This window comes from Balaenoptera musculus, chromosome 7, assembly GCF_009873245.2.
Source record: "Balaenoptera musculus isolate JJ_BM4_2016_0621 chromosome 7, mBalMus1.pri.v3, whole genome shotgun sequence".
NCBI classification, from domain to species: domain Eukaryota; kingdom Metazoa; phylum Chordata; class Mammalia; order Artiodactyla; family Balaenopteridae; genus Balaenoptera; species Balaenoptera musculus.
The window spans coordinates 79,863,262-79,889,882 of NC_045791.1; the positions used below are offsets into that span (position 1 = coordinate 79,863,262).

Below are 26,621 nucleotides of genomic sequence, written 5' to 3' on the forward strand. Positions count from 1 at the left end.
TTTCTCGTTAATAAGTGGTTTCATTTCTCTTTGGGTAAAGGATGCAAGCTTTGGATGTAAGGAAAATAATTTTACCTCCTGCAAACATTCACTCATTTAATGTTTAAGAATTACTTAATGAGATCTTACTTCATGCATAGCACAATATGATGCTCTATACGGGTACAATAAGTGTAAGATATAGACTGCGCTCTCTAGCAGATGGCACTTCCATTAAGGAGACCAGACACAGACATAGTGTTTCCACTTCATCCACCCACCCACTCCCTCTCCCCATCAAGCCATTTTGGTTTCTCTTGCTTCCCTGACCACATGGTATACTGTGGCTATACTCTTGTCTGTATCCTAGATTCTCTCATGCCCCACTTTCACCTTTTCTGTTACTCAGTTCAAGATTTTCATTCCTTTTGATCCCAGGTTGCAGAGCTGCTCGAGAAAATCAAGTAACTTAGTATTACATAACTTTCACCAGGTTGCAACTGAATGTTTACAAGCAATCTGCATACAGGGCCTGGGAAGTGGGGAAGGAAATTTTACTCCTATTGGAAGCCAGACTTGTGGAATAATTGAGGTATTTAAATCAGTCATTGAGACTGAAAGGACCCAAATTACACTAAACAAGGAAACAAAGTCTAAATGCAGACGAGAGTCCTTGAAGCAAAAACGGGAAAGGTCTACATATATTTGGACGACATCTATGGCAAAAATCAGTTTGGCCAGAGAGAAGAGAACGGCTACGAGTGTTCGCAAAAAAAGTGACAGTCATGGTGAGGTCATTCTGATGACTTCAAAGCAGGGCGATCGGGGGAGTAAAGTCTAGCGGCTAGCATTTCCCAAATTCCAAATGCTTAAGGCAAACAGACGAGACAGCTTCGCATTTCTCTCAAGGTAAAATACATCATATATGGGAGTTTAAAAAACAATTTAAAATGCGCGAAGGTTTTCACTTTCAGATTTCCGTGAGCCTAACCGTGTAAAACCTCATTTTGTGCCCTAAGAAATCTCGCGATATTTTCGTGGTCCTCTGTGGCGGGAACAAAACGGAAGCCAAGGAGCACTATGCGGTACGTCATCTGGCGGAAGTGAGGTCATATGCCAGAAGCCTTGGAGAAGGAGAAGCGCGTTCACGCGTTTTGCTTGTAGTGGAGTGTGGAACGTTTAGGCAACGTGATCTGGTTCTTCGCGGGAAGGTGGGCGCCCTGGTGCTTGGCCAGCCGCGGCGTTGCGGGCCTTTGGGGGCCGCAGATTTGGTCTTTCTTCACTGATATAAGAGCTCGGCGGCGGGCCGCGCAGCGCCCTGACCCGTCCTCACCATGTTGGTGCTGTTTGAAACGTCCGTCGGCTACGCCATCTTTAAGGTAGGTGGGAGATTGAGCCGTTGGAGGGGGAAGGCAGGTGTTGGGCAGGAGAGGAGACGGAAAGACGTAAGGAGAGGACGACGGTGCTCAGGATCGCGTGGGTGCCTTTTCTGTCCCCCTGCTCTGAAAGGAAGGGGGAGGCTTTGGGCCTGGGAGGCGCATGTTTCGGTGAACACGTGGCCGCGCCGTTTGGGGCGCTGGGTTCAGTAAGAGGATTTGGCCCAGTTAGAGAGGTGGACAGGAGCCGTATTCGAATTTTACAGGTTATGATAAGGAGTATGGGTTTTGTTCTGAGAGTTTTGAGGAATGATTGGAAGGTTTTAACAGAGGAATGACCTCATCTAACTTTGTCTTTTAATGCAGTTGTTTTGCTCTGTGCAGAATAGAGATGGGGTGCAAGAACGGAAGAAGGATATTTTTGCATTAATCTAGACGAGATGAAGTTGCTTGGGTTAAGGCTGGCATGGAGGGAAAGAAATATCAGGAGAAAATTAGAAGGTAGAACTGACGGGATTGGCTGGTTGAAGAATGCGAGGTTTGGGTTTAAGTAAGTGGGTTTGTGGTGGTAGGGAAGGGAAGAGAAGGTTTAGGGATTTGGGGGCTGGGAATGGGGAGGATACTATAGAATTGCAGTTTGGGCTGTGTGAAGCTTTCGATGTCTGTTAGACGTGGAAATACAGTGGTCATTTCAAATTTGAAGCCCAGGGGGGAAATCTGAGCTGGATATAACCAACCTGAGTTTTGGTTTTTTTAATAGGGAAAGTTTGAAACTAAATTCAAGTTCATCAGCAAGGAAATAATTGAGCAATGGGACATTCGTGTAATAGGGTGCTGTTGAGATGTTAGGAAGCATGAGGTAGATTGAGTTCTATCTACGTGTCGGACTCTTGCGTTCAACGAATATAGCAACGAAAAACAAATTTTTCATATGTACTGACAAGTCAAAAAATGCTAGGTAAACTATATATAGTGTGATTCTAGTTATAAATCAAAAACCTGTGTGGTACGGGTGCAGAGAGTCTGGAAGGGTACATCCCAAAATGTTTATTTGGGAAAGTTTTTCATTTTATTTTCCAAGTTTCTCTTTGACATTTGGAAATATACTTCTATTTGCATGTTACATTAAATACTTGTTATTTTTAAGAAAACCAATGAGATAATTAAAAACCGAAAGCTGATTTTGCTTCTTTTTCCTCTCATTAGAGTTGTCTGAGATTGTAGTATTAGCAATTTTAAGGGACTAAAAGGCTTTGGAGCCCGGGAACGGGTCTATTAGACTTTCCCCAGCTTTTTGCAGTCTTTTCTAAATTATTATTATTATTTTTTTAATATTTATTTATTTATTTGGTTGCAGCGGGTCTTAGTTACAGCAGGCACGCTCCTTAGTTGCGGCTCTCAGGCTCCTTAGTTGTGGCATGTGAACTCTTGGTTGCGGAATGCATGTGGGATCCAGTTCCCTGACCAGGGATTGGACCCCGGCCCCCTGCATTGGGAGTGCAGAGCCTTAACCACTCCGCCACCAGGAAGGTCCCTCTAAATTCTTAGAGTTCTGCACACGCCCCCAAATTCTCTTAGCCAGAGTAGTCTGTCATATGTTGAATCAGCGTCTGTGGATGAATTTCATCCAAATTGATGTTATGTATACTGTCCTGACCTGGATACTAAGAGGGGAGGGGTAACTTTGCACTGTCCAGTGGTTGCTTCTAACAGTGGGGAGGAGTTGGTTTAGCAATGGTATGGTTTCTAGACCTGGGGCATAAAGTTTAAAGTCATATGATTTGTTGATTTCTACTAATAAAGAGTATTCTCCATAAAAATAAGTCTTGAGTATTCTGTTGCAGTTTTTAATGTTGTTTATCTGCAAGTTACTGTTCAACATTGTTAAAAATTGTGGTTTATGTTTTATGTAACTTAATATTAGAGAAATAACTAAAGGCTCAAATATATTGAAATATTGCTTCATTTATAAGTATTTGGAGTTAGTAGCTGTTATTGATTCTTTCTGAATAAAATAGGCATACAGAGTACTCCGGAATTAGTGCTGGTTGCACAATTTTGTGAAAATTACTAAAAAGTAAATTGTACACCTTAAAGGGGTGAATATCATGGTACGTGAAATATCTGTGTGTGTGGAGATATGCAATACAAGGTTATTAGCTCCCTTTCCCATAATCTTTCAAAATGCTGGGGTATAAAATTACCTTGGTTGCATAAAATCCATGCTTGAATGAGAATGCTTTAAGAAAGTTTTTCAAACTTTTATTTAATCTCATTTCACAGTAAGGGATACATTTTATATCATGACCCAGTATATTCATATCCATATATACACAGTGATTCAAAGAGCATTTAAAACTTTCCAAAAAATGTTGCTTGTTAATAAAGTTACATATAAATGCAGAGACAATACCTAAAAGAACTATTATTATTATTATTATAAGACTAGACATTCTTGAGTCTTACTCATCCCAGACCTTTTGTAGCTGTGCTTCCCAGTATGGTAGCCACTAGCCACATACAGCTATTTAGCACTTGAAATGTAGCTAGTAAAGCTGTGGAGATGAATTTTAATTTTTATTCATTTAAATTCTTAGTAGTCACATTGTACAATGCTGCTGTGTAGCATAGTGTTGTGTGTTCCTTTATTTCTCAAGGGCTCGAGGAAGAGCTTTTTATGTGACTACCAAAGTTCCTATATAACATGATTACTAAGCAATATGCTTTTCCAGCTTTGTTGGGTATAACTTACATACTATATAACTCACTTTTTGTAAATGTAAATAAGCACATATAGTACTTATTATAGTAAAACTAGCAAACAATATAACAGCAGTGCTAAAGATTTTAGTGGTGACAATAGCTAAATTATTCATTCCATCTTAATCCAAAATGATAAAACTTAAAATGGATTTTGCATATTAATGTTTCAGATTTCCTTGTCTGAAAATGAATGATTAAAAATTTGAGATAGATGTATAACAGAAAATGAAGCAATTATTTCTAATTCTGTTTTTGTTCAGACTTTATTAGTAATGTTCTTTTCAGTATGTTGTGCACGAATGGGAACATAAAGTAGCCAAGGTTTTGTTTGCCATAACAAAGTCCTTGGAGACCTTTCAGTGGTCATGAATTAACATGATTTCATTACATTTCCTTTGTTGCTTTAACTTGAAATAATAGCTCTTTAATATGCCAATTTTGTTATCCAAATGTTATCTTCAAATATACTTGCTTTTCAACTAGAAAAAAATGTGAATTTTACTCATGAGTCATATCCCCTATTTGGTACATATCCTGTCAACAATCATTGAACTTTAGGTATGGTTAACCACATACTGAGTAAACTACTTCTAAAAATCACTACTATTCTGTGAATTTCCTTTAACAAAAAAATAACTTTGAATTAAAGTTTCAGTGCATTCATGAAACTTGATGGAATGTCTTTGTATTCTAAAGTTTTCATGACATACAAAATAGAACTGTTAGTGGTTTGTAATTTTTTAATACAAAACCGTGTGCTTTGCAATTGTTTACTGCTTCATTACTCTGATACCTGGTTTTCCAGTTCTGTAAATATGTTTGATTCAGCTGTGTGTGGGATTAAATTTAAACAACACAAAAAATCCTTGAAGTCATCTTGCCACTCTCGTCTGGCAGAAAATAAAGGTGTTGTGCAATATCGTATTTCTTCATGTTTCATCATGGAAATATGTACTAGGCTATAACTGGGTAATAAGTCTTACTCTGTAAGTATTCTGCGGTACTGTGGATTTGGTGAAATGTGGCTTGTCGGTAAAGTATAATTTTTAGTTGATCAGCAGCCTTTTCCCATAAGATACGTATAATATCTATAATACTGTATTTCATCACCATTATTTTACACTGCTAGTTAAACTGACCTGCCATCAATTGTAAGACATCCCAATTTCAAGGATGTTAAATATGGGGGGAAATGCATTTTAGGATTGATCCTACCCTAGCTTATACTTGGGCAGCTGACTTATCACACAGTATTGGTGAGGGTGTAGGAAAATAAGAACTTGTATTCACTCTTGATTTAAGTGAAAGTAATAGAAGCTTTTGAAGGCATTTTGATAATACATCTGTCAACATGCGTTTCTTATATGATCATTTAACTCCACTTCCAATAATTTGTCCTAAGAAATACAACATGTATACATACAAAACTATGTATGTTGATCAATAAGGGCATAAATTATGGTATATTCATACAATGCAATTCTTGTTAAAACCTAGAATTATGTCCACAACATGTTAAGTGTTAACTGTATAGCACGATTCCTAAAAGTACGCATTAATAAAATGCAGCATAGACAGTCAAAAAGTCTTGAAGAATATATACCTAAATGTTAATGGCTGTGTTTCATAGATAAAAGTACCCCTTTTTTCCCTTTGCATGTTAAAATTTCTTACATAAGGATGTGTGTTAGAACTAATGGTATCTTAGTTTTAGAGAAATCCATAATACTTGTCAGGATGTTCATAGCAATAAATAACAATTTTTAAAAAAATAAATTTATTTATTTATTTATTTTTGGCTACATGGGGTCTTCGTTGCTGTGCACAGGCTTTCTCTAGTTGCGGCGAGTGGGAGCTACTCTTCGTTGCGGTGCGCGGGCTTCTCATCGCAGTGGCTTCTCGTTGCGTAGCACGGGCTCTAGGCACGTGGGCTTCAGTAGTTGTGGCTTGTGGGCTTTAGAGCACAGGCTCAGTAGTTGTGGTGCATGAGCTTAGTTGCTCTGTGGCATGTGGGATCTTCCCGGACCAGGGCTTGAACCCGTGTCCCCTGCACTGGCAGGCGGATTCTTAACCACTGCGCCACCAGGAAAGTCCCTAAAGAACAAATTTTATTCCGTAGAAAGTAGGCAAATAAATTCTTTTGATCTGTGAATATGACAGGCTTTGTGAAGGAGCTAGGGAGCTCCTTAAAAATATAAAGTTTTAAACAAATACCCAGCTAGATCTAAATTCCATCCAGTTACTCATTGGGCTACTTGATTTATTAGTTTGACCAAAAATTTATGCTGGGTAAGAAAACTTGTTATTTCAGAGAGAAATATAGCTCCCACCATCCTCATTTTGCATGTACAATTGTACTTGAAGAGTATAGCTATATATGCCTAAGCTGTGCGATTTAAATAAAATTATTTTAAATATTTATTTACAGGTTTTGAATGAAAAGAAACTTCAAGAGGTTGATAGTTTGTGGAAAGAATTTGAAACTCCAGAGAAAGCAAATAAAATGTAAGTCATCTTGAAACTAAGAACTTAGCAGTTAACATTTAGAGGTTTTTGTTTTTGTTTTGTTTTGTGTGTTTGTGCCCCCCCTTCATGTAATATATCCATAACTTTTTGTTTTGAACTCTATTTCAGGAATAATATTGGTATGAGCCCAATTATTAGATTCCTTATTTGGAGCATAGGCCATCTCAGCTAATTTGTATTAATTGCAGATGAAGTTGGACAGCACCCAAAAAACCACTATTTTTGTAAGATATTTGAAAGCATAAATTGATTGTGAATTAAGTATAAATTTCTGTTTAAAGTAGTAACTGTCAAAAGCATGGGCTGCTAATTGATTTAACTTATTATTTCTCTAAGTTAGTGATATTCAGGTGTTTTTGAACTTAATTCATAGTTTATTTATTCTTTATGACTAGTATTTCCTAACTCCCTCTGGCGTAGTGAAATAACTAGCTAGTAAATACTGGAAAGGCATACCTTTGTTCCCCAAGGTCTCTGGACAGGAAAATAGAATATAACCTTGATGCCCATCCTAAGAAAGGAGTGGTGGGAGAGAGAGCTGGCTTTTCCTCAAGGTAGAGTCAAGAAGGCTATTTCACCATCTGTGAATCACCCTGTGAAATATCCCATTTGGTGAGTGTGGTCCTAGGAAGGAACCGACTGATCTCTTGATTATGTCCTTGGATGCCAAAGGGCATTTCATAATTCATCTGCTAGTGCTAATAAAAACTCACTAGAATAGAAGGAAACTACTCAAGCTTGCTAAAGAGTGCTGAACCCAAGGAGATGTCATACTAAATAATTAGAGAAACATGGTATACTGGAAAACCATGCTTCAGAGTAATTTGTATAACGTGATTGCATTTTGCAGGTGTTGTTGTACACCTATATATGCATTTATGCAAATATACAGAGATATAAACAAATGCCACTTCAGATGAGTGGAAATGGGGTTAGGTGGAATAAGGTGAAATAATTGCTTTTTTCTTACCTCTTTCTATTGTTAAGTGTGCATTTAAGGTACCACCAGGGTGTTCCCTGATGAGGTGAGAAAACCTTGCTTAAGATAACATTATTTTAGACACAGTGGAAGACTAGTTTTCCTTTTTAAAGGGCTATATGCTTTAGTTGTCTGAGTTAACTTGATTCACTGTTGTCGATGATGTATCCTTTTTGGACCTGAATTTACGTGATCTAACTCAAATATTCGTCACTACCACTGAGACAACAATGGATTAACTGTATGTATTTGTTTTGATGTAAAATAATGTTGTCCTGCACATAAGTGAGTAGGGAGGAAGGGGGTAAAGTAAGGGTAACAGGAATTAGATCTAACAATTAGTTATTTTTTAATGGAACCTGTACTCGATGCACAAATCAATGTCATGAGATTTCTGACGTAAGAGGGACCCTTACACCTTTTCTTAAGCCACTTCTGTGCTGTATAGTAAAAGGCATTTGTGTCTAACTTTAAGCAGCAGAGGTTATGTTGAAGCTTCAACATCTTTCCTGTGGTTTAGATGTGGTAGCAAACCTCTTTTCTGTTGTTCCAAGTTTCCTTCAAAACCTACAACCTCTATAATAGTTCAGACATTACTAGCCTAACATTTAGAGAAATTGGTCATTTTATTGGTCATTTTAGAAGAATATCTAACTTTACACCAATACCCAATGGTAGGAAAGTTTTTTATTGGTGTATGCTTTGGAAACAGTCCAACACCTCTTCTCCTAAATATGTGGCTTTTGCACAATCACTGTGCCCCCATAACATTTTTTTTTTTCCCTTAATTCTAGAGTAAAGCTGAAACATTTTGAGAAATTTCAGGATACAGCAGAGGCATTGGCAGGTAAAGTCAAAGACTAGCTTTTTTTTGTTTTTTAGATACTGGTGATTTGTCATCCTCATTAAAAGATTGTTTGCTTCAGTTGCCTAAGTTAACCCTATTCAATGTTGTCAATGATGCATTCTTTTTGGAACTGAATTTAAGTGATCTAACTCAAATTCGTCACTACCACTGAGACAACATTGAGTTAGCTTTTTTCACTATAGGGCTGGTTTTTCCCCTACATGTGATGAGAGGTGAGAAGTGGTTAAGTTGATCTCCCTGTGGAAACCAACAGCATAATGCATAAAGCACAATTCAGTAAAAGCTGTTCTACAAGGGATCAAGGTAATGTGGTCAAGTACACTGCTCTCTGATCATTTTAATCCAAGGGTAAAGTTCAGAATAGCCAGGATTTAGAGTTGGAATAATAATAAAGCAGCTCTCCAGGTATATACATTTTTAGTTTTAAAAAGCACAGTATTATTAAAAGATTTAAGAAAACTAATAGAGGGGGGTGTGTGTGGTGTTTTTTTTTGTTTTGTTTAATACACAAACTACAGAAATGCATAAGAGTTTACCTGAAAGGGGCATGATTTTTTTATGATTTAGAAGAATGGATGACTGTTATATCCTTCAGCTAGTCCTAGGGATGAGACAACAGACATGAGTAGGGTTTACTAACTAGGCTTGGCTTCAGTAGGCACTTGGTCTCATAATGTTCTTTTAATGCTAGGGAAAACAAGATCGGATATAAAACTCTAACATGAATTTTCAGTTGCTTAAATTCTGTATCTCAGATCAGCCAACTACTTAGTGGTATAATTTGAAAATGAAGGACCATAACGAAGAGTATGGCTTAAAATTAAGCCATAAAATTCATTTGACTGAACCAAGTAATTTTGTTCACCAGCCACAGGAGAAGGGTATAGTTCTCTTATATAGTGAAAATTAAGAGTCTTATTAAATATGTTGGAATATTAATGGGCCACCCCAACCTTGGCAGAAGGGTGAGCTGAAGGAGGAGCCAACAAGGCCAATTTTCAAATTTTTAAAAATAGTTCTCGGGCTGCATACATCCAGTAATTAAAGTCTTATAGAGCCATAAAGCGTAAATATGGTAATTTTTGCCTGGAAAATTTTTAAAAGATAGTTCTGTTCATCACAGCTTTAAAAATAAATATCGGTAGAATTTTGGTAATATCCCAGGCAAGATTGTGTTAGCTATTCTCCACCTCTGGGGAGCATTATTCATATAGATTGATTTGAGTAGCTCCTCTTGGAGTTGTAAAGTGCTGCAGCTCTGATCTCAAGTGGCCCTTTTTTGGGGGGCGGGTATTCCTTAAAATAATGTAAGATAAATGGAGAAAATAGCATGCTGGGTAAGAACTTAAAGTCAACCCCACACACTCAATCTAAATTCCATTAGGGCGGAGACTGTGTTGTTCACCATCAGATCCCTAGCACAAAAATATTTTTGGGTAAATGAATGAAGGTAGTGAGCTCTGTCAGGAATCTAGTCATAGAAATCTACAATGCCTTTTCCCATCAGTTTTCACCAGAAAGTTGAACATCATCTTATTATTATTAAAAGAACAGAGTCCTTCCTGGGAATTAACTTCCCTCTCCCAGTTATAAGGCAGTTTTGACATGACAGAACTAGAACTAAGTGGTTGTAGATGTCAGGGAATACATTTAAAACCTGTAGCCTAAGAATGAGTCCAGAGTGTGTCAACTTATAGTGGTCTCAGCAGCTAAAATGTGCCATTTGCATAGCAAGGTTTATTTTTACTCTTGGTTAGACTTGTAAGTTTCACATCTTAACAAACAGCCACAGCAAAGTTTGGAGCCAGCCTAAATTTGGATGAAGGGGGAAGACTGCTGAGGGATGCTGAATAGTGGCTAATAGAGAAGAGGAAAGATTCAGCTTCCCCTTATCCTTGTCACCATCTCTGTATACCATCTTTTTAAAATACATATAACGAAGAGTGACTGACAGGGAAGTTAAATGTTTGTGAACGTTAGAGTGGATCTAGAGTAGAAATTTTTTTACTTTTAAGAAATCTTAAAGGAGAACACTAGGTTAAAGTGTGAGAGTAAATGATAGGAAAGATTGAGAGCTAGAAGCAGGACATGAATAAAATCTTTTAATTAGAAAAGATTAAACACTTGTAAGGAAAGTACAATTATTAGAGAAATGTATATTAGAAAGGAGTCAATGTTTTACAATATGTAAATTGTTAGAACTCAACAAAAGTAGTTTGAATCTTAGCTTCTTAGAGTGTAGAGACCTCTGTAAGATCTGTGTGGTTTTTGTCCTCACCTTTCATCTTCCAGATGGCAGATGAAATGCACTTGAAATTCAAATGATTGGGAATTTGAATTCCCGAGGAGGAAAGAGCAAGTACCTGGCCGATTAAGCACAAACTGCTGCCTGGCCTTAGAAGTTGTGGCAGACTTCCTGCCAGGCATACTTTAAGTTCAGCCAAAACCCAGACAACTAGGAGAGGTGTTAGTATTAATTAGTCCATGTGGGTCTAAAGGATCTAAGTATAGGTCTAAAGAAGGGTGAGAGTTATAAAGTAGCACATTTAGAGCTTGCCAAAAATGAAAACAGCCTCCAACTCAAATTGGCTGTCTTCAGTAGTAAGTTCTCAATCACTGGAGGTTTATAAGTAGAGGCCTGTTGACACATCTGGATCAAGGATTAGCAAAAGTAAGACCTCCACTTGGACATACTTAAACTGTGGCAGAACCTTCAAAATGCATACACTCCTTTTTACCGGTCTTGACAGGTTTTTTATGGTATTTCACAATCAGGCCAGTCGGTCTGTAGTGACATAGGAGGGTGAATCAATTTATCATTCCAAAACAGTTTGTTTCTAACAACTTTACGATTCTGAGTTCAGAAGGATTGTGTGACATAGAGAAAGGAATGCTGGATCTGGTTTAACTCCTGGTTCTGGAGTGGAAATGAGGGTGGGAAGATCATATGAGATTGTGAAATGTGTAACGTTTATCATTTCACTTCAGAAGTAATATTAAATTCAGCTCTTCTGAAAAGAAGTGGGGTTCTTTTTTTCTTTATTTATAAAATTTAAATAAAATCTTAAGCTCTTACAGTTAAAATTTTGAGTTAACTCTTGTTTTTCTTCCTAAAAAAGCATTCACAGCTCTGATGGAGGGCAAAATCAATAAGCAGCTGAAGAAAGTTCTGAAGAAAATAGTTAAAGAAGCCCATGAACCCCTGGCTGTAGCTGATGCTAAACTAGGAGGCGTCATAAAGGTAGAGTTATAATTTTCTTTTATGCCTGCTGATCAGAGCTCACCATACAGCATAAAGACTGCAAAGCCTAGCCTTTGCAATGAGTTGTTTATCGTAAGTTCTCAGATTTGAATACTTGATCTTTTTCCCCTACACTACATAATAATTGGTTTCCAATATGATTATCAAAACTAAGGTTATATAAGTGATGCCCCAAATGATAACACTTTATGTATATCCTGGCATATTTTTGTTTAGTGACATTTTTTTCCCTTTCAACATAAATCACATTTCTTTTTTATTGTATGTGTTTATTAGAAAACTTTAGTAGGGAGTAGAATTGCTAAGGTTAAACATAAAGTGAGAATGGAAAGAAAGGCTGGATATGTAGGCTCCCAAACATGCAAGGCAGAAAATTTTAGAGGCCAGTTGCGATACTTTGTATGTATGTATGTATTTATTTTTGGCTGCATTGGGTCTTTGTTGCTGCGAGCGGGGGGCTACTCTTTGTTGCAGTGCATGGGCTTCTCGTTGGGGTGGCTTCTCTTGTTGAGGAACATGGGCTCTAGGCACGTGGGCTTTAGTAATTGGAGCACGCAGGCTCAGTAGTTGCGGTGCACGGGCTTAGTTGCTCTGTGGCATGTGGGATCTTCCCGGACCAGGGCTCGAACCCGTGTCCCCTGCTTTGGCAGGCAGATTCTTAACCACTGCGCCACCGGGGAAATCCCAGTTGCGATACTTCGATTTTCAGTAGTTACAGTAGGTATCACAGTGCAAGTTCATGAACATACCTCTCATTCTTTTTCTTTTTTCTTTTTCTTTTTTTTTTTAATTGAAGTGTAGTTGATTTACAGTCCTCTCATTCTTGAAGTAAGGATCAATTCTAGGTGTTTGGAGGTAGGAAAGTGCTGAAGAGATTAGAGGGGTTTTTTTGAGGTAAGATTGTGAATTTAAGTAAGTTCATTTGGATAGATTATTTCTAATACCATCAGGTAATGAAGTTTTCAATGATAACAATTTCTATCTTCATCCTTTGAAGTGCCCACAAGTCTTAGTTTATATTTTTCTGTTAACAACGTTAAATTTTAGCATAATAAACATACAGAAAGGTACATGGGACAGCAAATTGCTGGCTGGTGGGATTATGAATATCTTTAATTTTTTCTTCTCAGTTTCTCCATTTGAAAAACTTAAACACTCGTCTCTTGTATGCATACTAAATATTTGTTTCTTTAAAATGTGATGCAACATACACAATTTTGCATGCCTGTCACTTGCATTTGATGCAATAGAACTCTAAATTTGTATGGAGTTAGCAAATACACTGCAAAGTGAAAAAAATGAAGGCGTCCAGAACAGATTCATCCTGTTTGCCTGGGGTGTGTAAAAACTTTTAAATTTTATAAAGATTTATGTATATGTGTGTACACATATACATTAACATTAGTGTAGATTTGGAAGTACTTCAGGGATCCTAACAGTAGGGAAAGGGCCTAAGGCCCAGAACTTGTGCTTTTCATTCAGTTCCCTTCTCTATAGTACTATTGATTAAAATCTTCTGTGTGTATTACCTTTATAATTTTTATAAGAGGCTAAATAATGTAAGGTAGTAAAAGATCCCTCAAACCAACAAAAAGAACAAAACTACTAGGTTAAATTGTATTTATCTATTTATGGCTTTGATTCATGTAGACAGGCTGCCTTCCCGGAAGCTTATACCAATTTTGACCTCTACCAATAGTATAGATTCAAGTGTTCTTCCCACAAACATGAGAAACTGCTTTTATGAAACTAAGAAATGTATATATTTAAATCAATGCTATTTTAGTATTTAAATAATTTTAGGAAACGTTTAGTTCTTTATTTGATACAAATGTTATTGTTCTTATAGGAAAAGCTGAATCTCAGTTGTATCCATAGTCCTCTTGTTAATGAACTTATGAGAGGAATCCGTTCACAGATGGATGGATTAATCCCTGGGGTAGAACCACGTGAAATGGCAGCCATGTGTCTTGGGTTGGCACACAGGTGAGATTTACTGGAAAATAGTCTTATTATTTTTATTTAATAAACAGTTGTATAGCACAGTTCAAGGTATGTTACAAATACTATCTTAATCCTCAAGAATCTTACGAGGAAGGTAGTAATAGTATCCTCATTTAACAAATGAGGAAATTGATGGCCAAAGTCAGTACAGCTGGTAAGTGATGAAGCCATAATCTGAACCCAGGCAGTTTGGCTCCATCGTCTGGGCTCTAAACCTGATGATAGGCGTTCTCTACCTCTCTAGTATTAGATGCCACAATTCTTGGGCTTTCTTTTCTCTTTTACAACTCCTAGATCATTTGCTACCATTCCATCTACTTGCCATCTCCCTGAATTTTCTCATCTGCTAATGATCTCCTCTTCTGCTTTGTGTGTGTGGCTTGATTTATTGAGTTTTTTCTTGAGTTTTTATGAGGCAAAGAAAAACATTAACCTGTCATGTTTAACCAGAGGTCCATTAGACCAGGAATTTCTGCCATACTGTGATATATATAATCCTGAAAAGCTTGGCATTCTTTGAAATTGCACTGCAATAATAGGGTTTGTGAAATAAAAATAGGATTAATGGTAAAACACTCAAAACCTAAGTAACTTTGTAACCCTAACAAAATTAACAGTTAAAAAGACATGTTAGGGACTTCCCTGGTGGTCCAGTGGTAAAGAATCCGTCCTGCAATGCAGGGGACTCGGGTTTGATCTGTGGTCAGGGAACTAAGATCCCACATGCCACAGGGCAACTAAGCCCAGTGTGCCGCAACTAAGACCCGGCGCAGCCAAAAAATAAAGGACATGTTAAATTTATATTACAGAAATACTACAGTAAACAAAGGTCTGGACCTTTGAACAAATAAAATATGAGCATAGATTAATGAAAGGGTTAAAGCTGAGTTACAGAAACGAGCAAAATGCACAAAAGTCAGGAAAAACTTTGTAATAAACTTTTCTAAGAGAGAACAAATAGCTAAACTGAGTTAGGGTCCAAATTTAAGATTAATTGGCATTGTGCACAGCAGTAGTTCTCAATCACAGGCAATCAGATACCCCTCAGAAGACATTTGGCAATTGGGGTTGAGGCCAGGGATGTTGCTACACATCTGACAGTGCACAGAATAGACCCCACAACAAAGAATAATCAGGCCCACAGTGTTAATAGTGCCAAGATTAAGAAACCCTTATTACAATATTGTTCCTACATGGCTTTCTTCTTTTCAGGTGTTACAGTGCTGTACTTTTTTTTTTCCAGTGGCATAAAGCATTGAATCTGCAAAAATCATATGTGAACCAGTATGGTTTGAGCTACACAGCATTATCCTGTTTATCATTCATAAATTAATTCATGTTTCAGAAATGTAGGTATAGCAGGACAGATGTACTGTTTTCTTTTTAAATGTGTATTTTTAGATCTTAAATATTGTATTCTTATTTAGCTGATGTTTCCCATGCAGGAAAAAGGTAAACAGTGTAACTCTAGGACAGGGATTCTGGTAAAAGTTTTTTTAAGATGTTAATTAAATGCTTTTCCTAAATGCTTTTTTTTAGTGATTTATATTTTTCCCCCTTCTCCCCAGCTTATCCCGATACAGATTGAAATTTAGTGCTGATAAAGTGGATACAATGATTGTTCAGGCAATTTGTAAGTATAGTACATGTGAGGACTAATCTGTTTGTCTCTTCCTTGTGGTTTTTTCCTAGTATTAAAATTGTATCTTTTATAATTGTTGAGGAAGAAAAGGGAGATCAGCTAGAACTTTTAGTAAGTAAAGTAAATTGAAAAATGCAGAATAGAAGAAAGGAAAAACTAACTATAATTTGACTAGTTGGATAATATGGATTACACTATTAATGTAAACTGATTTCTCTTTTTCCATGAAAAATGATAAAACCATAAGTGGGATCTGTGTTGTGTTTTATTTTGTTTTTTCACTTGTAGTTGTATATAATAGGTCATTCTCCCATGTCATTGCGTGATTTTTGGACATCAAAGTCTTAACGATTTCCAATTTTAAAAATTCCTTTAAACAGCGATTGTATTTGTAGGTGTATATACCCAAAGAACTGAAAGCAAGTACTCAGATACTTATGCAGCTGTATTCATAGTAGCATTATTCACAGTAGCCAAAAGGTGGAAACAACCCAAATACCCATTAACAGATGAATGGATAAACAAAATGTGGTATATACATACAATGGAATATTATTCGTCCTTAAGAAGTTCTAATACATGCAACAGCATAGATGAATTTTAAACATTATGCTAGGTGAAATAAGCCACAGGCAAGAAGACAAATATTGTGTGATTCCACTTATGAGGTACTTAGAATAGGCAAATTCATAGAGACAGAGAGTAGAAGAGATTACCAGGGGCTGGGGAGGTGGGGACGAGGAGTTATTATTTCATGGGTACAGAGTTTCAGTTTGGGTTGATGGAAGAGTTCTGTAAATGGATACTGGTGGTGGTTGCACAGCATTCTGAATGAATTTGAGTCACTGAAATGTACACTTGACAATGGTTAAAATTGTAAATTTATATTTCATCACAAGTTTTTTAAAAATCCTTTTAAGTTCCTATTTTCTTTTTCATTTTAATCTACTGCAGCCCTGTTAGATGACTTAGATAAAGAACTAAACAACTACATTATGCGGTGTAGAGAATGGTATGGCTGGCATTTCCCTGAATTAGGAAAAATTATTTCGGATAATTTGACATACTGCAAGTGTTTACAGAAAGTTGGTAAGTAACTTGATCCTTTAAGGCATTGAAAATAGCGATTTATTTTTATTTATTTATTTCACTGTAACTCATTTAAAACATGAGTTACAGTGGGTTTTTTTCTTTTTCTTAAACTTCCAGGAGATTTTTATGTCTTGCAGGTTTGGGGAGTGTAGCCATGTTAATATCTGTTAGAGTTCAGGAACAAAATTAGCTTTGATTTCAATGGCCTGTGCAGCAGAGAACATGGTTCTCTAATTTGGTTTTTCTTTAAAAAAAAAAAAAATTTTATTTATTTATTTATTTTTGGCTGTGTTGGGTCCTTGTTGCTGCGCACAGGCTTTCTTTTAGTTGCGCTGAGTGGGGGCTACTCTGTTGCGGTGCGCGGGCTTCTCATTTCGGTGGCTTCTCTTGTTGCGAGCGTGGGCTCTAGGCACATGGGCTTCAGTAGTTGTGGCACTCGGGCTCAGTAGTTGTGGCTTGCGGGCTCTAGAGTGCAGGCTCAGTAGTTGTGGCACAGAGGCTTAGTTGTACCAAGGCATGTGGGATCTTCCCGGACCAGGGCTCGAACCTGTGTCCCCTGCATTGGCAGGCAGACTCCTAACCACTGCGCCACCAGGGAGCCCCTAATTTGGTTTTTCTGGAAATGGCTTTTTATGGTTAATGTGTCTCAGTGAAATTACCATTAATAAGGACAACTGTGGACTGGGGGTATCCTGAAATATATTAATAATAATTAATATTAAAAATAGTATTGCTATCTATACTGTTAGTGTTAAATTGTGTACTATTAGTACAGTAATATTAGTAGAAGAATGTGAGGATTGTTAATAAATATGAGTTACTTGGCTCATATTATATTATCATATTACTACCCCTAAGAATTCATGGCCCTAGCTTCAGTATAACCTTAGCTACAAATTGTCTATCACAGTATTGTAAGTCCTGTTTCATGGTGTATTTTGGTTTTTTTGTTATCTATATTTTTTTGGAGGGAAGTGGTGGGGAGAGAAATCAAGCCTTCATATGAGGAAAGTTACTAGGTCAAACTTGTTCGCTTTTTGTTTTGTTTAGGCATCCTTTTCATTGGCTTATCTCTACTTTTTTTTTGACTGTTTGGTGGATTTTATATAATTTGTTGAAGAGTGATTCTCCCTCATCCTCTGCAAACATTCCATAGGCGATAGGAAGAATTATGCCTCGGCCACACTTTCTGAATTACTGCCAGAGGAGGTTGAAGCAGAAGTGAAAGCAGCTGCAGAGATATCTATGGGAACAGAGGTTTCAGAAGAAGATATTTGCAACATTCTGCATCTCTGCACTCAGGTAAACTATACACATAGAGAAACTAGTTGTGGTGGTACCAGCTCTGTAATTTCTGATGGCAATGATGATTTTTAAATGTATTGTTCACCTGATAAATAAATATGAGGGTGTTCAGTCACTACCTCATCTGATGCCATCTTGATTTATACTTAGAGGGGGAGATACATACTAAAATGAAGTTAAAAGAGTACTGTCTAATTTATTTATATTGTTAGCATTATCTGAATAATAAATCCATTAAAAAGGCAGAGAAATATAGCTTCAATTATTTAATTCTAACTTTTATGTTTGTAGCCGGTTATTTTTTCTCCCTCTCATTTGAAGATAGCTGTACGAGAATCACAGAAATGTGATGACAGAAATGTCTGTCTAGCCCTTGGAGTTTTTTAAAATAACAGTAATATTGATTAACATTATTTTTAGGCAGTGTATTAGCTTGTTTCCATACATTATCTAGTAAGATCTTAACAACAGCCCTTTTATAGGAAACTGAGGTAAGAAATGGTTAATTTTCCAAGGGTTGTACAACTGCTCTATGGTAATTTGGGACTCCGATGTTTTAGACATGTGAATTTTATACAATTTTTACTCTTGTCATTTATGACTTATGCATTTTGTTCCCTACACTAGGTGATTGAAATCTCCGAATATAGAACCCAGCTCTATGAATATCTGCAAAATAGAATGATGGCCATTGCACCCAACGTTACAGTCATGGTTGGTGAATTAGTTGGAGCACGGCTTATTGCTCATGCAGGTGATGATTTTAATGTAATTTGTAAACATGGGTATTGAGAGTTGAGTTGTTTTCTAGGTAGGATTTTTTTTTCTTTTATCTTTAAACTACACTTATTAAAGTAATTCTAGGTAATAAATAGAAGTAAATGGTATATTTGTGAGGACTAAGGCCCAGGTGTTCAATGATGATTTTTATTTGTATGCCTGATTTCCTTTCGGATAATGGAGGCATCTTTAGTCACTGCCTCTTCTGAGACACTTGTGGTCCCTTGTCAGAAGTTTGTTATGGTTAATTAGAACAATCAGATGAATGCAGGAGGATGAAATCAGTTAGTATAGGCTTGCCTCGTTTTATTGCATTTCACAAATACTGCTTTTTTAAAAAATTCGAAGTTTGTGGCAGCCCCGTGTAGAGCAAGTCCATCGGCATCATTTTTCCAACACCATTTGCTCACTTCATGTCTGTGTGCCACATATTAGTGATTCCCACAATAATTCAAACTTTTCCATTCTTAAATTTGTTCACGTTGATCTTTGGTCAGTGATCTTTGATGTTACTACTACAACTTCCTGAAGGCGAGTGTATGTTGAATTTTAAACATGTATCTAGTGGTTGAGCAACTGCATTAATATTGATGTTTTCTGGGGAAATCCTTGGCAGTCCAGTCGTTAGGACGCCACACTTCCACTGCTGGGGGCCCGGGTTCTATCCCTGGTCGGGGGGCTAAGATCCCACAAGCCGCGTGGCCAGGCCAAAAAAAAAGAGAAAGATTTTTTTTTTTAATTGATGTTTTCTGACAGAAAATCAGTGCAGCACATCTAACAAAGCATCAACTTTAATACCTAATTATTGTGCTTATATCTCCTCATCCATATCTTTTTTTTTTGGCTGCGTTGGGTCTTCATTGCTGCCCACAGGCTTTCTCTAGTTGCAGCGAGCGGGGCTACTCTGTTGCGGTGCGTGGGCTTCTCATTGCGGTGGCTTCTGTTGCGGAGCACAGGCTCTAGGCGTGCGGGCTTTGTTGCTCCGCGGCATGTGGGATCTTCCCGGACCAGGGCTCGAACCCGTGTCCCCTGCCTTGGCAGGTGGATTGTTAACCACTGTGCCACGAGGGAAGCCCTCCTCATCCATATCTTAAACGAGGGGTAAATAAAGTGTAAGAAGTTTATCACATAGATCTACTGAGATGTCCTAATACTAAATTTTCACTTTATTTATCTGTATGTTTTTTCATATCTATAGTAGTAGGATATCTGATGTCTAAAATAAATCTCAGAAAAATAGGGGCTAGATTGGGTGGTGTCTGTGAATACATGTGTTTTTATCTCTCCCATGGTATGCTAATGAAATGTGAAATAGTAATACCATCTCTTCAGGCAAATAAGTAAAATTGAACAAGTAACCTTCAATTTGTCATAGACATTCATCACAGACCTCTGCTTGTGGTGTTAATGGATGAATCACAAATGCTGAGGTATCAGGAATTTGGGGTAATTCCAGACTATAGAATCCTGTATTATATCAGATTTTTATTTACTCTGGTGGCTATAATATTAAGACTATAGGTCTTTTTAATACATGGAACTTTCAAATACTTGCAAGTACATTCCTGGTAACTACTTCTTTTCTTTTGAAGGTTCTCTTTTGAATTTGGCCAAACATGCAGCTTCTACAGTTCAGATTCTTGGAGCAGAAAAGGCACTCTTCAGAGCCCTCAAGTCTAGACGAGATACCCCTAAGTATGGTCTCATTTATCATGCTTCACTTGTCGGCCAGACAAGTCCCAAACACAAAGGAAAGGTCAGTTACAGTTTTCCTGGAGTAGGCCTTTTTTTCCTCCAAACCATTTTCCTCCTACTGTTTCTTTTTCATCAAATAGAGAATGGTGAATTCTTTAAATAAACACTATGTACACTGAAAGAAAAGGTTAGAAGAAAGTGTTATTGCTTGCTGTTACTATTTTTCTAGACTCCACCCATTGATGGGGACAGGGATGGCACATCAGAAGTTTTCTGTGTGGCAGGAAACCAATGTAACATCAATATTTATGACCTATAAAAAATAATAGCACATACACTGTGCTAACACTTGATAGGACTTTAGTGAATCCTCTTAATAGCCCTATGAGTTGTAGGTGTCTATTTTACAGAGGAGGAAACTGAGGCTTAAAGTACTTTCAAGCTTTTTACAGGATACATAGTTTAACAGGAATTGAAATGTTATAAAATTCAGAGCAGAGTGATGAGAGAGATAAAGGTTTCAGTAAAATAAAATGTTAGCTTGTGAGGGCTGGGGGCTATACTTAATCTGGATGATCTCATGGTGTAGGACTAATGTCACATAGTAGAAACTAAAGGAAGGTGGAAGAATGGTTTGAGCTAGTTATAGACATAAGTTCCTACAATATCTTTTCATCCAACAAAATAATGGTGGTTGTGTATATAACCAGTTAGCCATCATACTGTGGCAAAGATTCAAATAGAAGATAAGTGGCTTGAGTTGTATGGTTTACAATACTTTTGTAATTCCTGATTTTTAAAAAATCCTAGAGTGAATTGTAGAGTCAATGATTCATCTGTAGTGTTCTCATGAATGAATTATTGAGAGAATTTTTTACATCTCATCTTGGAGTATAGTTTGAATGCCTCTGACTTAAAGTTCTCTATTAGATTTCTCGGATGCTGGCAGCCAAAACTGTTTTAGCCATCCGGTATGATGCTTTTGGTGAAGATTCCAGTTCTGCGATGGGAGTTGAGAACAGAGCCAAATTAGAGGCCAGGTTGAGAACCTTGGAAGATAGAGGGGTAAGAATCACATCCTGCATATTGCAGAAGTGTTACCTGTCAAAAGTTAATAAACCACGGGTAGTTTATGTACTTTTTCATTTCATTTGCTAACCAGTTTTACTTTTATGATACATTTTAGTATGTCTAATATGTTGTTTTGGTGCCTGCTGTTAACAGTTTACCTAATATATACTAAGAATTGACATACTAGCATATATATTATAAAGAGATTATGCCTTAGAAAACTATTAATAATTTTTCTTTTCTTAGATACGGAAAATAAGTGGAACAGGAAAGGCATTAGCAAAAGCAGAAAAATATGAACATAAAAGGTGAGTGAGTACATTTGGGAGAGCATGAATGAACAATTTTTGCTTATTTAAATGTTAATTGTTGACAGTTTTTTTGTTGTTGTTTAAAACAACTAAGTATCCCCTAATTTATTTCTTTGCCATTTACAGTTTTCCATATTCACGTCTAGTTTTTAATCATATACACATTTTTACGTTGTTGCAATAAGTACACATAATATATTTGTTTTGGCCTTTTTCCTTAATATTTAACTTACTCATTTCCAGATATTGATAATAAATATTTTTCATTCATAGTTCCTATATAGTATAACATTTATCAAAACCAAAGTCCATTCAGAGCTAAGCCACAGGGAAACCTGTTTTTTTAAAAAAAGAGTCAAAAGACAAAGGAAAAGTCTAAAAGTGGCTAAGAGGCATGATAAGTATTCAGACCTCACTATGAAATTACAAAAGATATTTGTGGGGAGAGGTGTTTTTGTTACTATTTGAGATAATGTTCAATACTGATGAGGTTGCGATGATAGAAATAGAATGTGGAAAACAGATTGACAGTATGTGTCAAGAGCCTTAAAAACATTTCTAGTCATTAATCCATAAACTGTGCTTTTAAGACTTCTTACAATCCTTTAGTAAAATCTTATAAGTGGGCAGGGAAAGCAATATAGTAACATCTCATTATAAATATGTATTTAGATACATGTTTTAGTATACACATTCATAAAAATTGTTTTCCTTTATTCTGGAAAGAAACCAAATGTATTCAGTTACGGGCATTAATTAACATTCACTTTTATATTGTGAATTTTCTAAGATCTCTACAATGACCATGTATTTTGTAATTTTTAAAGCCTAATTTGTTGTGTTTAGTTGAAAAAAATGAGGATCTTTGTTTTTGGGCTTTGTTTTTGTTTTTCTTTCTCTTTTTTTTTACAGAAAGTCAAAAGTTTAATAACACATATATCTGGGAGAGACCCAGGAGAACCTAGTCACTACTTTGTTTCTTAAATTATAAATGTTTTTAACCTATAAAAGTTAACAACCATGAGCCTGCAAGATAGCTTAATAGAATATTCCTTAGCTTGTTTTGAACAATTTTTTAATGTTCCCATGCCATTATGCTTATGACTTTAAACACATGTGCTTAAAGCACCAATTATGAGGTTTAGTTCACATTTTTGGCACGCAGTACTTTAATTTTTCTTTCTACTTTGTTAGAACAAAAGCAAACATTTGGGTTTCAAGGAATCTTTATCCATATATATCCCTTCTTGTTCCTCTGCCGCTTGGAATCTTGTGATGGAGTATTCTGTATTAAATTTGATTTAGGGTTTTTGTTTTGTTTTTCATTGAATTGCCCAGTGTTCTAAAACTCGAATTGGTTCAGTTTTTACTTTCTAGTGTAATCATTTGGTATAAAGAGATTTCCTCCATTTTTTCCCCTATGCTGATTGACTATTTTTCTATACTATAGTCACTACATTGATTACTAAATCAATTCATTTAGCTCACCACTTCTCTTGAAGTGTGAAGTGTGACCTACTGTTGACACCTCTTTACCTTTTGGAGACTTTTTCATAAACTGCCCTAAAGCCACTAAAATGAAACAGCATTGTATGCTTGTGTAAGTATTACCTAATGACGTTTCCTTTTAAATCTCTTTAGAATTATTTGATTACTGATATTTGTAGGGATTTTCTAAAATTCTATGGCTCTTTCAGTGAAGTGAAGACTTACGATCCTTCTGGTGACTCCACACTGCCAACCTGTTCTAAAAAACGCAAGATTGAACAGGTAGACAAAGAGGATGAAGTGGTTGAAAAGAAGGCCAAAAAAGCCAAGGTTAAAATTAAAGGTTAGTTTGAATTTTTTTTTAATGTCATTTATACTCTTATTCCTTAAGACGTACAAACTTCATAAATCTTGGGAAAGTACATACCGTTGAACTTTATTGTGAAACCATCCATATTGAAAGTTAATGGTGTTTTAATAAACCATCATGTTCTCTGGGAGTAGTTAGGATATTGTTAAATTTATCACGTTTCATAGAAGAATGTGAGAAGTGCCTCTGAATATGTAGGATTATACTAAGTGTACTAAAACTTTAGTTTCTACCATGTGAACTATTTTGAGAATCAGCTTAAAATAGAAGAAAAAAGGTATGTGGTTTCTAAATTGGTTGCTGAAATATTTCTGTTATAGTAGAGCATAGAATTGATGCAGCACTACTTTTCATCATTGTTTCTGTTACATGGAAAGGACTGGAGTAATAACTGGATAGCCTGCCAACAGAGTGATAATATTTAATAGGTGCTCACCAGTGAACTAGGCTCTCTTGCAAAGTTGATAAGTGAGCTCCCCCATTTATTAGCTGCACCTGTGTTGAGTGCCTACCAGCTGGTCTAGCAAGAAAGGCATTAAAGCAATGACTGATATAATTTTGGGTTTCTAAATAGCTTAGTGGTCAAAAGTACTATCAGCAAATGTGGACTCCTGCTCTAGGTGAAGAAAACATAAGTTATTTATTTAAGTGTTTCTATTTCCTTACTGAACAATAAGGAGATCCCTAAACCCATCAGTAACATTTGAAACACCCAACTCCAGATTTGTATCTTTACTCATATATTCATTAAGCTTTTCACACTTAACATTCCTGGACCCTTACCACTCCCAGTCTGTGGCTCCATAATATTCTCCATCTTATAAATGGCAATTCTAGTTGCTTTGGCCTTTAACACTGACTCTTTTTATAACCCAAGTCTATTCTGGCAACAAATCCTCTTAATTCTACTTTTTTTAAAAAAAAGAAAAATATTTATTTGGTTGCCCCAGGTCTTAGTTGCGGCAGGTGGGCTCCTTAGTTGTGGCATGCGAACTCTTAGTTGTGGCACACATGTGGAATCTAGTTCCCCAACCAGGGATCAAACCCAAGCCCCCCTGCATTGGGAGCGCAGAGTCGTAACAACTGTGCCACCAGGGAAGTCCCTTAATTCTACTTTGAAAGTGTATCTAGAACTGAACCACTTATACCCATCTCTGCTATTCTTAATGTAGTAGCTACAGTGGCACCCCCATTAGCTCTCTGATCTAATTCTACTCCTTCTCACTCTGCTCCAGCCACACTGGATTCCTTGCTATTCCATGAACCTGCCAACCCCCCTTCTCTCCTAAAATAACCTTAGCATTTGCTCTTCTCTTTACCTGAATATTTTCCCTCAATATAGGTGCATAATTCACTCCCTTCCCTCTTTTATTTTATTTTATTTCTTTTTAATTCCTTGGCCACACGGCATGTGGGATCCTAGTTCCTCGACCAGGGTTTGAACCCACGCCCCCTGCGGTGGAAGCGTGGAGTCTTAACCACTGGACCGCCAGGGAAGTCCCCTCCCTTCCCTCTTTTAGGTATCTGCCTGACTATCCTGTCTAAGATGTCCACATGTATTGCCCTCCTCAGTGTTCCTCTTCTTTATCCTTAGGACTGTTTACTATGGAAAATATTTTATAGCATATCTTTTTTTCTTTTTTTGGTCTCTCCATTCTCCTACTAAAGTAAAAGATTCATAAAAGCAGGAATTTTTTGTCTGTGTTGTACCTTGCTGTATCTCTAGTTGTCTAGAACAAGCCCTGGCGTATAGTAGGTACTAAGTAAGTATTTGATCAATGAATTTCTAATGATAACAACCCATTATTAAGTCCTCATTCTAATGTGCCAAGCATTCATGCTAAGCATCTTGCATAAATTTTCATGTGTTAAATCGTTAAATCCTAGAAATTGTCCACTGAGATAGACATTACTAAATTTTATAAGGATGAGGAAGTTGAGTTTATAAAGGTTATTAAATGACTTACTCAGGGTTTCAACGGTTTGGATAAACCCGAGTCTCCTAACTCCAAACTCTTATTAATCATTTCTAGTATAATTGACTAGTCTCCCCAAAAAAGTGGGTTTGGTAATCAGATGATTTGTTTTAATCCTGATCTCTCTATATAGCTACATGATCATGAGAAATTTACTTCTCTGAGCTTTATATCATTTGTAAAGTTAGTAGTAGTACACTAGGTAGATATTTGAAGGACCTTTGCAATTATAAAATTATGTAATAAACATTGGATAGTTGACCCGAATGACAGGAAAAAACTAAGACTCTCAAAGGGGTTTTGAGGGAGAGAAGTCTGATACAATGTTAATTGTAGTATCTTTACACTTAACCTTATTCAGTTGAAGAAGAGGAGGAAGTAGTAGAAGTAGAAGAAGATGTAGTAGAAGTGGTGGAAGAACAGGAGACATCTGTGAAGAAAAAGAAGAAAAAGGACAAAAAGAAACACATTAAAGAAGAACCGCTTTCTGAAGAAGAACCATGCACCAGCACAGCAATTGCTGTATGTTTGTTTTTAATTACCAGTACTTTATTGACATGGGCAGGGTTTCTATATTTTATTCTACTCTGTATATTACAAATGAAGAGGTAGTTTTTTAAAAATGGTTTCATTGATGAGGAAGTAAAACAACATTGTTGTGTTTATATTATAAAGGGCCATTTCCTAAACCTAGAACCTTCTTGCAAAATGGGTTTTGTTTAAGGGTGGAAGAGAATATCATTTGGTACAGATGATAAAGGTGGTTTTATATTTTTAGATTTTAGTCTTTGCTCCAAACTTGTTTTCCAGGGAAATAGAATAGACCTACTTTGCTTTTTATGAAGAAAAGTTATTTTTAATCACTCATACATTTACAGGTCTTTCAAAAGCATTCTTGTTGGTTATTTTCAGAGTCCAGAGAAAAAGAAGAAAAAGAAAAAAAAAAGAGTTAATGAGGACTAATGGAAGGAACCATTCTTTCAAAGATTTCTTAATTGAATCACCTGGATACATCATGCTTAAGATTCAGTCAGAAATACACCAGAGATGCTCTCTAAAATAATGGGAGGTTGGATGAAACAAAATGATTAATCATCAATAGCATTTCATACCTATTTGTGTCTCAACATCACA

General features: G+C 36.5%; 1 protein-coding gene and 4 non-coding genes across 10 annotated transcripts; all 5 read left to right on the forward strand.

The window, feature by feature from the left end:
- The first annotated feature begins 1,090 nt into the window (after positions 1 to 1,090).
- On the forward strand, positions 1,091 to 26,488 carry NOP58 (NOP58 ribonucleoprotein). Of its 6 annotated transcripts, none has more exons than XM_036857566.1 (15): positions 1,091 to 1,358; positions 6,547 to 6,623; positions 8,418 to 8,470; positions 11,611 to 11,732; positions 13,603 to 13,739; positions 15,326 to 15,390; positions 16,354 to 16,488; positions 17,648 to 17,793; positions 18,424 to 18,550; positions 20,169 to 20,332; positions 21,202 to 21,336; positions 21,589 to 21,650; positions 23,351 to 23,484; positions 25,849 to 26,009; positions 26,400 to 26,488. In XM_036857566.1, exons 1-15 carry the CDS (start codon positions 1,314 to 1,316, stop codon positions 26,448 to 26,450), a joined length of 1,614 nt encoding a protein of 537 aa, XP_036713461.1. In that variant the 5' UTR covers positions 1,091 to 1,313; the 3' UTR covers positions 26,451 to 26,488. The 6 variants fall into 6 exon arrangements, with proteins under 6 accessions (XP_036713461.1, XP_036713463.1, XP_036713462.1 ...); XM_036857568.1 differs by having other exon boundaries at positions 1,098 to 1,358; positions 8,418 to 8,794; XM_036857569.1 differs by adding an exon at positions 8,674 to 8,794 and having other exon boundaries at positions 1,131 to 1,358; positions 6,547 to 8,470.
- On the forward strand, positions 7,770 to 7,858 carry LOC118898602. The gene has a single exon (XR_005020748.1). It is a non-coding gene; the product is annotated as a small nucleolar RNA SNORD70 (small nucleolar RNA).
- Positions 8,568 to 8,654, forward strand: LOC118898601. Its single transcript, XR_005020747.1, has one exon. It is a non-coding gene; the product is annotated as a small nucleolar RNA SNORD70 (small nucleolar RNA).
- Positions 17,847 to 17,932, forward strand: LOC118898612. Its single transcript, XR_005020757.1, has one exon. It is a non-coding gene; the product is annotated as a small nucleolar RNA SNORD11B (small nucleolar RNA).
- On the forward strand, positions 18,707 to 18,790 carry LOC118898611. The gene has a single exon (XR_005020756.1). It is a non-coding gene; the product is annotated as a small nucleolar RNA SNORD11 (small nucleolar RNA).
- Positions 26,489 to 26,621: the final 133 nt, after the last annotated feature.

Coding starts and splice junctions, on each gene's coding strand:
- NOP58 (XM_036857566.1), top strand. CDS start 1,314: ATGTTGGTGCTGTTTGAAACGTCCGTCGGCTACGCCATCTTTAAG. Junction 6,624..8,417: donor CCAGAGAAAGCAAATAAAAT/GTAAGTCATCTT, acceptor CCTTAATTCTAG/AGTAAAGCTGAAACATTTTG. Junction 16,489..17,647: donor CAAGTGTTTACAGAAAGTTG/GTAAGTAACTTG, acceptor AACATTCCATAG/GCGATAGGAAGAATTATGCC.